We start from the raw sequence: 14,415 nt of genomic DNA, 5'->3' as shown, positions 1-14,415 counted from the left end.
TTGGCAACCCCTCTGACACCCCCTCGCATTCACTCCAGGGGTCCCGACCCCCAGGTTGAGAAATACTGCTTTAGTTGGGTCCTCCACCAACGTCGGCTCATATTCTCTTCCCTCCAGCTGCTCTGCCTGACCATCTCCTGCCAGCCTTTCCCAAATTCCCACCCAAGTCACGTCTGTTTGGGTGCCTCTGCTGGCTGCGTCCTCGCTCTCTCCCTCCCTCCCTCTGGTTTGGGAGAGGGAGAGCATTGGTCCTGAATAGCTCTACCAACCCAGGAAGGCTTGCTTCCTCTCACATCCACAGCTGATCCTTCCTCCAGGCTGGCACATCCCCCTCCCACATCACACCAACCATTCTCCACTCTCTTCCTCCCTTATGCACTGAGTCCAATTCTGCATTTGTTAGAAAGGAGGAGGAAACAGGAGAGGAGGGGCTCTCTCTCTCTCTCTCTTCTCTCATCCCCCCTTTCTCATTTTCCTCTCTCTCTCAGAGGAGGAGGAGAAGAGCGCAGCCTCTGTTGCTCGTTGCTGCTGTTGCTACTGCTGCTGCTTTTTGCAGGTGCCTTCGAAGGAAAACCCAGCCTCCCTCCTCCTTGGCTTTGCAGAGCTCTCGGAGGAGGATGTAAAGAGAAGGGAAGGCGTTGGAGAAAAGGACCGGAGGAAGGCGAGGAAAAGCAGAAAGAGAAGAGAGAGAGAGAGAAGATGCTGTGGCGCAAGCTGCTCCCCTCTTGAGGAAGGGCTCTTTCTTTTCGCCTCCTTGGTCTTGGAAGAGGAAGAGCAGGTTGGGAAAACCTTGCCAAGGAAGGGAAGCGCAACAGAGGCTTCTCCCTGCCTCATCCCTTTCCCTTCCCATCTCAACAGGGGTCTAACAGGTTGAACTAGGGAGGAAGGAGGGTGGACTGGTGGGACTAGGATTCAGCACCATGGAGAGCTCTCCTAAGTCCTGGTTGCTGGCTATGATTCAGCACCGTGGAGAGCTCCTCTAAGTCCTGGTTTCTGTCTAGTATTCGGCACCGTGGAGAGCTCCTCTAAGTCCTGGTTGCTGGCTAGTATTCGGCACAGTGGAGAGCTCCTCTAAGACCTGATTGCTGGCTACGATTCAGCACTGTGGAGAGCTCCCCTAAGTCCTGGTTGCGTGCTACGATTCAGCACCGTGGAGAGCTCCTCTAAGACCTGGTTGCTGGCTACGATTCAGCACCATGGAGAGCTTCACTAAGTCCTAATTGCGGTTTTGGTTTCAGCGACATGCTGCGCCAGGGCACTGAAGACACGCATTGGGGGACCTCCTTTGGGGACCTGTTGGTCGGCCTTGGCCACTTCCTTCTCCTTCTTGGTTGAACAACTTTCCTGAGACCTTTGGGGTTGGGAGGGGGATCCAGTTCGAGAAAAAGCCCTTCTCTTCGACTTCTTCACAAGCAAAAGACCCCAAGGGCCAGGAAGGAGAAGGCGGCTCCCGGGCGCCCTGGTCTCCCTCTTTCCGGAGGGGAGAAGAGCCTTTTTCTCCGGCTCCCCTTTTCCGCGGTGGGCGGGAGGCGGCCTGGCCCCTTCCTCGGCCGCCGCCGCGCAGGGACTCCCTTCTTTTCTGTGGGGCAGCGAGAGCAGCATGCCGGGGGTCCTCCCCCAAGGCAGCGCCCGCAGCCCCTTCGCCTGAGCCTCCAGGGTGGCGGCCATGGCAGCGGCCATCGCCAGCTCCCTGATCCGCCAGAAGAGGCAGGCCAGGGAGCGCGAGAAGTCCAATGCCTGCAAGTGCGTCTCCAGCCCCAGCAAGACCAAGACCAGCTGTGCTGACAAGAAGAAGCTCAGTGTCTTCTCCCGGGTCAAGCTTTTTGGCTCCAAGAAGAGACGGAGGAGGAAACCAGGTGGGTCAAGCTGGCCCGTGGGGAGGGAGCCCAGGGGAAGCCCATTGTCCAAGTGCCCTCACGCCTGTTGTGGCTCTTGGTTCTAATAGGACTAGGGTCAGCACCGTGGAGAGATCCTCTATGTCCAATTAGGACACAGAGGATCTCTCCACAGTGCTGACCCTAGTCCTATTAGGCTAGGAGTCAACACCATGGAGAGGTTATCTAAGTCCTAGTTAGGGCTAGTGTTCAGCACCATGGAGAACTCACCTACTTGTGTGCTAGGGTTCAGCACCATCGAGAGCTCCCATGCGTCCTAGTTGGGCTATGGTTCAGCACCGTGGACAGCTCCTTTAAGTTCTAGTTGTGAGCCATGTTTCCGCACTGTGGAGAGCTCCTCTAAATCCTAGTTGAGGACTAGGGTTCAGCACCACTAAGACTCATCTAAGTCCTAGTTGGGGCTGGAATTCAGCATAATGGAGAGCTCCTTTCAAATCCCAGTCAATGGCTGTAGTTCAGCAACATGAGGAGTACCTCTGAGTCCTAGTTGGGGTCTGCAATTCAGCAATATGTAAAGATCCTCTAAGTCCTAATTAGGGACTGTGATCCACCACAACTCAGAATTCCTTTGGTCCTATTTGGGGGTTGGGATTCAGCATTATGGACAATTCTAGGTCTTAGTTGTAACTGAGATTCATCACCATGTAGAGATCCTCTAAGTCAGTGGTTCTCAACCTGGGGTCCCCAGATGTTTTTGGACTTCAGCTCCAAGAAATCCTAACAAGCTGGTAAACTGGCTGGGATTCCTGGGAGTTGTAGGCCAAAACACCTGGGGACCCACAGGTTGAGAACCACTGCTCTAAGTCATAGTTAGGGACAGTAGTTCACTTCCACGGAGAGCTCCTCTATGCCCTGATTGAGTGCTGAAGGTTCAGCACCATGTAGAGATCCTCTAAGTCCTAGTAGGAGACAGAGATTCAGCACCATGGAGAGATCCTCTAAGTCCTAGAAGGAGACTGTGATTCAGCACCATGGAGAGATCCTCTGAGTCAGTGGTCCTCAACCTGGGGGTTCCCAGGTAATTTTGCCTACAACTCCCAAAAATCCAAACCAGTTTATCAGCTGTTAGGATTTCTGGGAGTTGAAGGACAAAAAATCTGGGGACCCACAGGTTGAGAACCACTAATCCCAGTCCCCAGCCACAACTTAGAAGATCTCTACATGGTGTTGAACCTTCAACCAGGACATAGAGGAGCTTCATGGTAGTGAACCACAGTCTCCATTTAGGACTTAGAGCTATGTCACATCACAGTTGGGCCTGTGGTTCAGCACTGAGTAGAGCTCCTATAAGTCCTAGTTGGTGTTGGGATTCAGCATCGTGGAGAATGCTCCCTAAGTCCTAGTTAAGGCTGAGATTCAGCACCATGAAGAGACTCTTTTGAGTCTTCTGCTTCCATGAAAGCCATCCCTTCCATCAGTACACACACACCAAATTTAGACCATGCCTAATATTGCCAATTTAATGTGGGTTGGGAAGTCCTTTCTGGGCTGCTCTCTGAACTGCCTTATTCTGAGTCAGTCCATCCAGATCATTAATTCATCCTTTTCTTACCTGTCTCCTGTGGGGTCCCAATTCCAGGACTTTTCTGTGCATTTTGCCATGGAAAGCCGAGACCCTTCCTTGTGATCTGCCATAGCCATTTCATGTTTTACAGTCGAGATGTGATGCACATCTCAACTCAAGAGAGATATTGACAAGCTGGAATGTGTCCAGAGGAGGGCGACTAAAATGATCAAAGGTCTGGAGAACAAGCCCTATGAGGAGCGGCTTAAGGAGCTGGGAATGTTTAGCCTGAAGAAGAGAAGGCTGAGAGGAGACATGATAGCCATGTATAAATATGTGAGAGGAAGCCACAGGGAGGAGGGAGCAAGCTTGTTTTCTGCTTCCCTGGAGACTAGGACGCGGAACAATGGCTTCAAACTACAAGAAAGGAGATTCCATCTGAACACGAGGAAGAACCTCCTGACTGTGAGAGCTGTTCAGCAGTGGAACTCTCTGCCCTGGAGCGTGGTGGAGGCTCCTTCTTTGGAAGCTTTTAAACAGAGGCTGGATGGCCATCTGTCAGGGGTGATTTGAATGCAATATTCCTGCTTCTTGGGACTGGATGGCCCATGAGGTCTCTTCCAACTCTTTGATTCTCAGCCTTCTCTTCTTCAGGCTAAACATGCCCAGCTCCTTAAGCCGCTCCTCATAGGGCTTGTTCTCCAGACCCTTGATCATTTTAGTCGCCCTCCTCTGGACACATTCCAGCTTGTCAATATCTCTCTTGAATTGTGGTACCCAGAATTGGACACAATATTCCAGGTGTGGTCTAACCAAAGCAGAATAGAGGGGTAGCATTACTTCCCTAGATCTAGACACTATGCTCCTATTGATGCAGGACAAAATTTATACTTGGCTATCATATCTCCTCTCAGCCTTCTCTTCTTCAGGCGAAACATGCCCAGCTCTTTAAGCCACTCTTCATAGGGCTTGTCCTCCAGACCCTTGCTCATTTTAGCCGCCTTCCTCTGGACACATTCTTGTTTTCAACATCTCCCTTCAATTGTGGTGCCCAGAATTGGACACAATATTCCAGGTGTGGTCTAACCAAGACCTGGAATATTGTGTCCAATATTCCAGGTCCAACTTAAAGTCTTTATATGTCATAAATGGCTTGAAGGCACATAACAAAAACACCACAATGTGATGCACATCCCTGAGAAGTCATGCTTTGTGGCTGCAGATTTGTCACCGTCGGTTACTTAGTCAGAATTCTTTGTGACCAGTAGCTTCGAGGATTCCTCAAACAGAGACTAGATGGCCATCTGTTGCAAATACTTTGTGCTTTGCTACATGGCAAGAGGAAGTTGGACCGGATGACTCTTGGGGTCGGCTCCAACCAATACATAACACAGGTTTAATCCATTCTGTGGATTGGGGGGGTCACCAAAAAAGCACAACAGGATCTCCATATATTGTATCTATCTGTGTCTATCTGCTTCCAGATTTCAAAAAGCAAGGCATAAATTTGCTTTAGATTTGTTTGTGAGCCCTAGAAATGTCTATCTTGAGTTGTTGTAGGTTTTTCGGGCTATATGGCCATGGTCTAGAGGCATTCTCTCCTGACGTTTCGCCTGCATCTATGGCAAGCATCCTCAGAGGTAGTGAGGTCTGTTGGAAGTAGGAAAAAGGGTTTATATATCTGTGGAATGACCAGGGTGGGGCAAAGGACTCTTGTCTGCCAGAGCTAGGTGTGAATGTTTCAACTGACCACCTTGATTAGCATATAATGGCCAGACAGTGCCTAGAGCAAACCTGTTGTTGAGAGGTGATTAGTCTGTCTGTCTTGCTGTTGGATTAGATGAACCTCCAATTATATCAGAATAATGTTTATGTCCTCATAGATTTTTGGCAGAAAAGATACCTTGTTATGGGATGAACATGATAATATACTAATAATAATATAAACTATAAAATATAATAATGGCAATACTATAAAATAATAATAATAATAATAATAATAATAATAATAATATACTTTATTTATTTATAATGGAGCCCCCGGTGGCGCAGTGGGTTAAAGCACTGAAATGCTGAGCTTGTTGACCGAAAGGTCATAGGTTCGATTCCGGGGAGCGGCGTGAGCTTCCGCTGTCAGCCCTAGCTTCTGCCAACCTAGCAGTTCAAAAACATGCAAATGTGAGTAGACCAATAGGTGGAAGGTAACGTCACTCCAAGCAGTCATACCGGCCACATGATCTTGGAGGTGTCTAGGGCCAACGCCAGCTCTTCGGCTTAGAAATGGAGATGAGCACCACACCCCAGAGTCAGACATGACATGTCAGGGGACAACCTTTACCTTTACTGTATACTTAGGAGCCCCCGGTGGCGCAGTGGGCTAAACCCCTGTGCCGGCAGGACTGAAGACCGACCTGTGGGTCTCCAGTCCTGCTGGCACAGGGGTTTAACCCACTGCACCACCGGGAAATCCCATGACCAACAGCAAATACTGGAAGGTTCTGGTGGGTACTGACCTTGAATTTTGGAATTTTAGTTCACCTACATCCAGAAAACACTGTGGACTCAAACAATGATGGATCTGGACCAAACTTGGCATGAATATTCACTAATAAACCTTGACATTTGGGAGTTGCAATTGCTGGGATTTATACAATCATTCTGAACCCCACCAATGTTAGAATTGGGCCAAACTTCCTGCACAGAAGCTCCATGATCAACAGAAAATACTATATTTTTATGATGGTCTTTAGCGAGCCCTCTGACAAGCCATCGCAACCCCCAGGTTGAGAAACACTTCATTAGGGGGAAAGCAGAACATGTTCCTCCAACGTATTCGTAAACATACCATTTATGTTCATTCTTATTTTGCTATTAAGTGTGTTTTGGTTGTTGTATTCACCCACTGGATGTTTGCTTTTTTGTGTTTGGAATATGCCCTGTGTTCCTTTCAGGAAGATAGGATGGGACATAAATAAAATTATTATTATTATTATTATTATTATTATTATTATTATTATTATTAGCCATCCCCTGCCATGCATTGCTGTGGCCCACATGGGGGTTCTGTGTGGAAGGTTTGTCCCAATTCTGTCATGGGTGGGGTTCAGAATGCTCTGTGATTGTAGGTGAACTATAAATCCCAGCAACTACAACTCCCAAATGTCAAGATTCTATTTTCTCCAAACTCCACCAGTGTTCACTTTTGGGCATATTGAGTATTCAAGTAGAGTTTGGTCCAGATCCATCATTGTTTGAGTCCACAGTGATCTCTGGATGTAGGTGAACTACAACTCCAAAACCAAAGGACACTGCCCACCAAACCCTTCCAGTATTTTCTGTTGGTCCATTGTGCCAAGTTTGGTTCAATTCCATCATTGGTGGGGTTCAGAATGCTCTTTGATTTTAGGTGAACTATAAATCCCAGCAACTACAACTCCCAAATGACAAAATCAATTTTTTGAGTGAAGGACATACATTGGGTTGTTAGGTGTCTTGTGTCCAAATTTGGTGTCAATTTGTTCAGTGGTTTTTGAATTCTGTTAATCCCACAAACGAACATTACATTTTTATTTATATAGATTAGGTGCCTTGGCATATATTCGGGTCGGCTTATACTTGAGTATATACGGTATGTTGATTCCTATTTTGCTATTATGTCTGTTTTGGTTGTCGTTTTCACGCACTGAATATTTGCCTTTTTGTGTTTGGAATCTGTCCCACAACCCTTTGGGGAGATATGATGGGATATAAATAAAGTATTATTATTATTATTATTATTATTATTATTATTATTACTATTACTAAAATCTGATAGTGACTTCCTAATGCATCTTTCCATGTCCGAGGATCAAAATGTGCCTCTGTGCATTTTGCCTATCCATTGGTTTAGGAGTAGATAAATGTTTTGGAGGAGCACTGTTTCAACCTAGTATCCTACAAGGGTGTTGGTCATGGTTTGTGTTTGACTGGGAATGATGGTGTGTAGAATCCTGGGGGTGATGGGACTCATCGTCCATAGAAACACCCAGAGCAGTGAACAACTCTTTGTGCACAAATTTCTTTTCATCCTATCTTGATTACATAAGAAAACCTACGTTCCTTCAAACAAACCAGATATTTCGATTCCCTCCAGTTACCACCCAGTTTCGAATCTCTCGTTTCTGGGCAAGGTGATTGAGCGGGCAGCAGCGGAGCAGTTGCAGCAATTCCTAGACGACACAGCTGGATTAGATCCCTTCCAGTCCAGTAAGGGACAGAGACTGTGCTGGTCTCCATCACGGATCTCCTTCGATGCCAGCTTGACCAGGGTGGGTCGGCGCTGCTTGTGTTATTGGATCTCACAGCAGCATTTGACACAGTCGACCACAATTTTTTGACCCACCACCTTGCTGTTGCTGGAATCAGGGGGACAGCTTTAAACTGGCTGTCCTCCTTTCTTCACAACCGTGGACAGCGAGTGGAGAGGGGAGGCCTGGTCTCTGAGAGGTCCCCTCTATCTTGTGGGGTTCCTCAGGGGGGCATTCTCTCCCCTATGCTGTTTAACATCTATATGTGACCACTTGCTCAGCTGGTTCAAGGTTTGGGGCTTGAGTGTTACCAGTACGCCGATGATACTCAGCTGGTGCTGAGGATGGAGGGCAGACCGGACTCTGTACCCGATTATTTCCATCAGTGCCTCAAGGGCGTTACTGCATGGCTGCGTGCCAGCAGGTTGAGGGTAAATCCAGCAAAGATGGCGATCCTATGGCTGGGTCAACCGGGCAGTGGGGATATCCAGCTGCCTTCCCTGGATGGCGAGGCACTACGCCCGTCATCATTGGTAAAGAGTCTGGGAGTCCTTTTGGACCCTCTGCTGACGATGGAGGCCAGGTCTTTTTGTGGCAGACAGTGGAATGATCAGAGTGGAAGAACAACACATCCTTCCCTTGTCATGATCTGATCACTATCTGGTCAGTTTTAGACTCTCTGCGACCCTTAACCTCCGCAGGGATGGAGGACAAATTAAGATGGTCCGCCCAAGGAGACTGATGGATCCGGAGGGATTCCTGAGGAATCTTGGGGTTCTTCCTGCCATGGAGCCTGGCGATTCTGTCGATGTCTTGGTCGATCTCTATAACAGGGAAATTACCAGGGCGATAGATACGATCGCTCCCGAACGGCCCATCACGTTGTGTCATGACATGCCATCTCCCTGGTTCACCAGGGAGCTGGCTGTGATGAAGCATACTAGAAGGGGGCTAGAGCGCATTTGGAGGAGTTCTCGGGACGTGTCTGACCAAGCATGGGCTACAGCCTCTCTTAGGGCTTATACCGTGGCTATACGGGTAGCCAAGGAGTCTTTCACGACTACCCATATAGCGTCTGCAGCAAATAGATCATCGGAGTTGTTTCGGGTTGTCGGGGATCTCCTTCACCCACCGGTGGTGGAGGAGACTTTCGACGACCCAGCAACTCGGTGTCGCGAGTTCGCACACCATTTTGCAGGCAAAGTCGCTCAGATACACCTTGAGCTCGACTCCAATTTCATCACAGTGCCAGGGGAGGTGATTGAAGCATCTGCTTGTCCAATTTTGTGGGATTCTTTTAGGCTTGTTCTTCCTTCGACCGTGTCAGAGGTCCTTGGAGCTGTGAGGGCAACCACATCGGCCCTAGACCCTTGCCTGTCTTGGCTAATTAAATTGGCCAGGGAGGGGTTGGTTGATTGGTTTGTGGTGATCATCAATGCATCGTTGGAGCAAGGGATTTTTCCATCTCAATTGAAACAAGCGGTGGTGCGTCCACTCCTTAAAAAGGCTTCCCTTGACTCCTTGGTGCTGAACAATTTCAGACCAATCTCCAACCTCCCTTTTTTGAGTAAAGTGCTGGAGCAGGTGGTTGCCTCCCAGCTCCAGGGCTTTCTAGATGACACCAACTACCTAGATCAGTCTGGTTTCAGGCCTAGTCACGGTACCCAGACAGCCTTGGTCACCTTGGTGGATGACCTCCATAGAGAGCTGGACAGGGGGAGTGTGACTGTTTCGTTCTCTTGGACATCTCAGCGGCTTTCGATACCATCGATCATGGTATCCTTCTGGGCCAACTCTCTGGAATAGGTCTTGGGGGCACGGTTTTGTCGTGGCTCCAATCCTTCCTGGAGGGTCGATCCCAGATGGTGAAGCTGGGAGATGCCTGCTTGGACCCCTGGCCTTTGACCTGTGGGGTCCCACAAGGCTCTATTTTATCTCCCATGCTCTTTAACATCTACATGAAACTGCTGGGAGAGGTCATTCGAAGTTTTGGAGTTAGGTGCCACCTCTATGCAGATGACACACAACTCTACTACTCATTTCCACCGAATTCCAAGGAGGCCTCCCGGGTCCTGGACGAGTGCCTGGCCACTGTGTCTATCTGGATGAGGAGGAACAAGCTGAAGGTCAATCCCGACAAGACAGAGGTCCTCCTGGTCAATCGTAAACCTGACCGGGGTATAGGGTGGCAACCTGTGTTGGACGGGGTTACACTCCCCCTGAAGCCACAGGTCCGCAGTTTGGGAGTCCTCTTGAATTCATCGCTTACGCTTGAGGCTCAGGCGTCGGCGGTGTCTGGGAGGGCTTTTGCACAATTGAGACTTGTGCGCCAACTGCGACCATACCTCGCGAAGGCTGATTGGCCGGGGTGGTCCATGCCTTGGTCACCTCTAGATTGGACTACTGTAATGCGCTCTATGTGGGGCTGCCCTTGAAAACGGCTCAGAAATTTCAAGTGGTCCAACGGGCAGCGGCAAGGATGTTAACTGGTGCTCCTTACAGAGAGAGGTCAACCCTTCTGTTCAAGGAACTCCACTGGCTGCCGTTTATTTTCTGAGCCCAATTTAAGGTGCAGGTGCTTACCTACAAAGCCCTGACCATCCTACCTGCGTGACTGCATCTCCGTTTATGAACCCACGCGTGCACTTCGTTCATCTGGAGAGGCCCTGCTCGTGATTCCGCCCGAGTCGTAAGCGCGTTTGGTGGGGACACGAGACAGGGCCTTTTCTGTGGTGCCCCCCCCGACTCTGGAACACCCTCCCCAAAGATCTTAGACAGGCCCCTACACTGGCAGTCTTTAGAAAGAACTTGAAGACCTGGCTGTTCCGATGTGCCTTCCCAGAATAGGAAATCTCCAATACCAAGTCCCAGAAGCACTTTATTAGAATTAAGATTGCCGCACACTGCACACTGCACTTACCCTATAATCCTTATATACCAGCTGTCACACCAGTACTTTTAATTCTGTACCCATTACTCTGACCCGGCCCAGTTAAATTGTGTCTTAGTGTATTGTTTATTGCTTGTTGTTTATATGGCTTTAATTGTTTTTAATTTGCTTTAGGTTTTGTATTGTTATGTTGTGTATTGAGGCCTTGGCCTTTGTAAGCCGCATCGAGTCCTTCGGGAGATGCTAGCGGGGTACAAATAAAGATAATAATAATAATAATAATAATAATAATAATAATAATAGGGCATGACCTGCACCTTGAATTTGGCTCGGCAACTTATCGGTTGCCAATGAAGTTGTTTTAATAGGGGTGTTGGATGCTTCCTATAGTTTGCTCCAGTTAGGAGCCTGACTGCCGCCAGTTGTATCAGTTCAAACTTCCGGGCCATCTTCAAGGGCAGCCCCACGTAGAGCGCATTGCAATAGTCCAGTTTGGTTGCAGCCAAGGCGTGGACAACCCTGGCCAAGTCAGACTTCACAATGTATGGTCGCAGCTGGCGCACAAGTTTGAGTTGTGCAAAGGCCCTCCCAGCCGCCGCTGACACCTGAGCATCAAGCGACAGCGTTGAGTCCAGGAGGACCCCCTGCGCCTGCGCCTTCAGGGGGAGTGTAACACTGTCCATAGTATAACAGCCTCAGTTTGGTCATCTTGACTTCATGACCCTATCAAGCATCTCCAAAAATTGATGCTCAGTTGGTGCTTGAGGTGGGCAAAAGCACTCCTAACCCAGATAGGGCTTTACAGGCAGGGGCGGCTCGTCCATTACGCGAAGTAAGTGGTCGCAGAACACTTTTTTTGCCAGGGGTGCCGAGGCGCCTCTGTAAATGCCCCTTGACTGCCACTTGAGGAGCGCCCCCTCAGCTCCACCCGCCTCCTCTCCTCTCCCCAATCCGCGGGTGGGCCAAGGGGCGGAGCCGCCGTCCCTGGCCCGCTTCAGGTACGGAGACGTGTCTGAAGACTCCAGCGTTCGCACCAAAAGTCGCCTCTTCTCCTGACTTTCTCTTCAGTCATTGGGACCAAGTGAGAGAGAGAGAGAGAGAGAGAGATCCCCTCTGGCTGGAGGTATCTCCCACCTCCGCTCCCTCCTTTCATAGAATCATAGAATCAAACAGTTGGAAGAGACCTCATGGGCCATCCAGTCCAACCCCCTGCCAAGAAGCAGGAATAGTGCATTCAAATCACCCCTGACAGATGGCCATCCAGCCTCTGCTTAAAAGCTTCCAAAGAAGGAGCCTCCACCACACTCCGGGGCAGAGAGTTCCACTGCTGAACGGCTCTCACAGTCAGGAAGTTCTTCCTCATGTTCAGATGGAATCTCCTCTCTTGTAGTTTGAAGCCATTGTTCCGTGTCCTAGTCTCTAAGGAAGCAGAAAACAAGCTTGCTCCCTCCTCCCTGTTGCTTCCTCTCACATATTTATACATGGCTATCATATCTCCTCTCAGCCTTCTCTTCTTCAGGCTAAACATGCCCAGTTCCCTAAGCTGCTCCTCATAGGGCTTGTTCTCCAGACCCTTGATCATTTTAGTCGCCCTCCTCTGGACACATTCCAGCTTGTCAATATCTCTCTTCAATTGTGGTGCCCAGAATTGGACACAATATTCCAGATATTGTCTGGAATATATCTCTCTCTGGCTCTCTCTCTCTCTCTCTCTCGGTCCCAATGGCTGAGGAGAAAGTCAGGAGAAGAGGTGACTTTTGGTGCATACGGTCTTCAGGCACGCCTCCGGACCCAAAGCGGGCCAGGCAAGGGAGCAAATGCGGCAAAGTGAATTATTACTGGGATGTATAGTTCACCTACAATCAAAGAGCATTCTGAACTCCACCAATGATGGAATTGAACCAAATATGGCACACAGAACTCCCATGACAAACAGAAAATATATATCAATGATTGGTTGGGGGGGGGGGGATACTGTTTGCTTACCGTTGAAAATTACCTAGGGCCACCTCTGTTTACAGGCATGGCTAGCATTTTAAATGGTTCCCAATAACAAACCTGTGCAACAGGGTCCACCAATGCCACTGATTTGGTGGCAAATAGCATTTTCTCTTCTCCTTTTCGTATGTTTTTCCTCAAGCCCTGATTTTGCATTCAGCTGCAGTTGAGGCTTCGGCATGCGCCGGGAGCTTATTAATCTCTCTGGATCCGGGCATGCCACCTACGCACACCCAATTTGGCTGATAGGCACCATTGATTTCCACACGCACATCCTTGTTTCTGGATGTCATCAGGAGACGTGATCCGTTTCCCGATCTCTCATGTACCCTGGCATACCCACTCGAGACGTGGTACTCGAAATTGAAATGGTGGCGCAGGAATAATATTTCCCAGTTCTGATTCTTGTTTTGTGTGTCGCCTTTGCACTTCATTTCTACACAGAGATCCTGATCTTCAGATAATAATAATAATAATAATAATAATAATAATAATACCAGGTGACAACAGGAAAAGCTGACACGATATGAGGATTTAAAGTTCGAACTGCAAAGACTCTGGCACAAAGCAGTAAAGGTGGTCCCAGTGGTGATCGGCACACTGGTTCCAGTGCCTAAAGACCTTGGCCTGCACTTAAACACAATCAGCGCTGATAAAATTACCATCTGCCAGCTGCAAAAGGCCACCTTACTGGGATCTGCATGCATTATTCGCCGATACATCACACAGTCCTAGACACTTGGGAAGTGTCCAACGTGGGTTGTTGTGAGTTTTCTGGGCTGTATGGCCATATCCAGAAGCATTCTCTCCTGACGTTTCACCGACAGGTCGCAGGTTCAAATCCGGGGAGAGGCGGATGAGCTCCCTCTATCAGCTCCAGCTCCTCATACGGGGCCATGAGAAGCCACCCACAAGGATGATGAAAACATCAAATGATCCGGGCATCCCCTGGGCAATGTCCTTGCAGACGGCCAATTCTCTCACACCAGAAGCGACTTGCCATGACCAAAAACAAAACAAAACAAAACAAAACAAAACAAAACCATGCATTTATGGCAGGCATTCTCAGGGGTTGTGAGAGTCTGCAGTAAGAAGCCAGACCTTGAAATTGCTAGGCCATTAAGAGCTAGTCAAGGTGGCCAATTGTCTTTGTGAGGCCAATGCGAATATTACAATTGGCCACCTTGACTAGAACTCTTGTCTTAAGAGTTCTTTCTCCCACTCTGGACACTGCACAGATATATAAACCCAACTTGCCTAGTTTCCAACAGGCCTCACAACCTCTGAGGATGCCTGCCATAGATGTGGGTAAAACGGCAGGAGAGAATGCTACTGGAATATGGCCATACAGCCCGGAAAACTCACAGCAACACAGTAAATAAAATACAACCATAAGACATAATCCAAAAATAACAATAAGACAAATAACAATAAGACATAATCATTGGTGGGGTTCAGAATGCTCTGTGATTGTAAGTGAACTACAAATCCCAGCAACTACAACTCCCAAATGTCAATATGCTATTTTCCCCAAACTCCACCAGTGTTCGTATTTGGGCATATTGAGTATTCGTGTCAAGTTTGGTCCAGATCCATCCTTGTTTGAGTCCACAGTGATCTCTGGATGTAGGTGAACTACAACTCCAAAACCAAAGGGCACTGCCCATCAAAACCTTCCAGTATTTTCTGTTGGTCATAGGAGAACTGTGTGCCAAGTTTGGTTCCATTTCATCATTGGTGTGGTTCAGAAGGCTCTTTGATTGTAGGTGAACTATAAATCCCAGCAACTACAACTCCCAAATGACAAAATCATTTTTTTGAGTGAAGGACATACATTGGGTT

The 14,415-nt window shown here is 48.6% G+C and overlaps 1 protein-coding gene across 5 annotated transcripts in view; it reads left to right on the top strand.

Annotated features, from left to right (window-relative positions):
• Positions 1-14,415, top strand: part of FGF13 (fibroblast growth factor 13) — a 385,345-nt gene that overhangs the window by 288,195 nt on the left and 82,735 nt on the right. The window contains exon 1 of one of the 5 annotated variants that reach the window (XM_060756435.2): positions 463-1,856. The exons of the other annotated variants lie outside the window; for them this stretch is intronic. Within the exon in view, the coding sequence (XP_060612418.1) occupies positions 1,667-1,856 (190 nt within the window). The 5' untranslated portion in view covers positions 463-1,666. Of the gene's footprint in view, positions 1-462; positions 1,857-14,415 lie in introns of those variants that run through there. 5 annotated transcript variants of the gene reach the window in all.

Source organism: Anolis sagrei, chromosome 10 (genome assembly GCF_037176765.1).
Source record: "Anolis sagrei isolate rAnoSag1 chromosome 10, rAnoSag1.mat, whole genome shotgun sequence".
NCBI classification, from domain to species: Eukaryota; Metazoa; Chordata; class Lepidosauria; order Squamata; family Dactyloidae; genus Anolis; species Anolis sagrei.
Note: the sequence above shows the minus strand (reverse complement) of the source record. Positions and strands in the feature narration are given on the sequence as shown.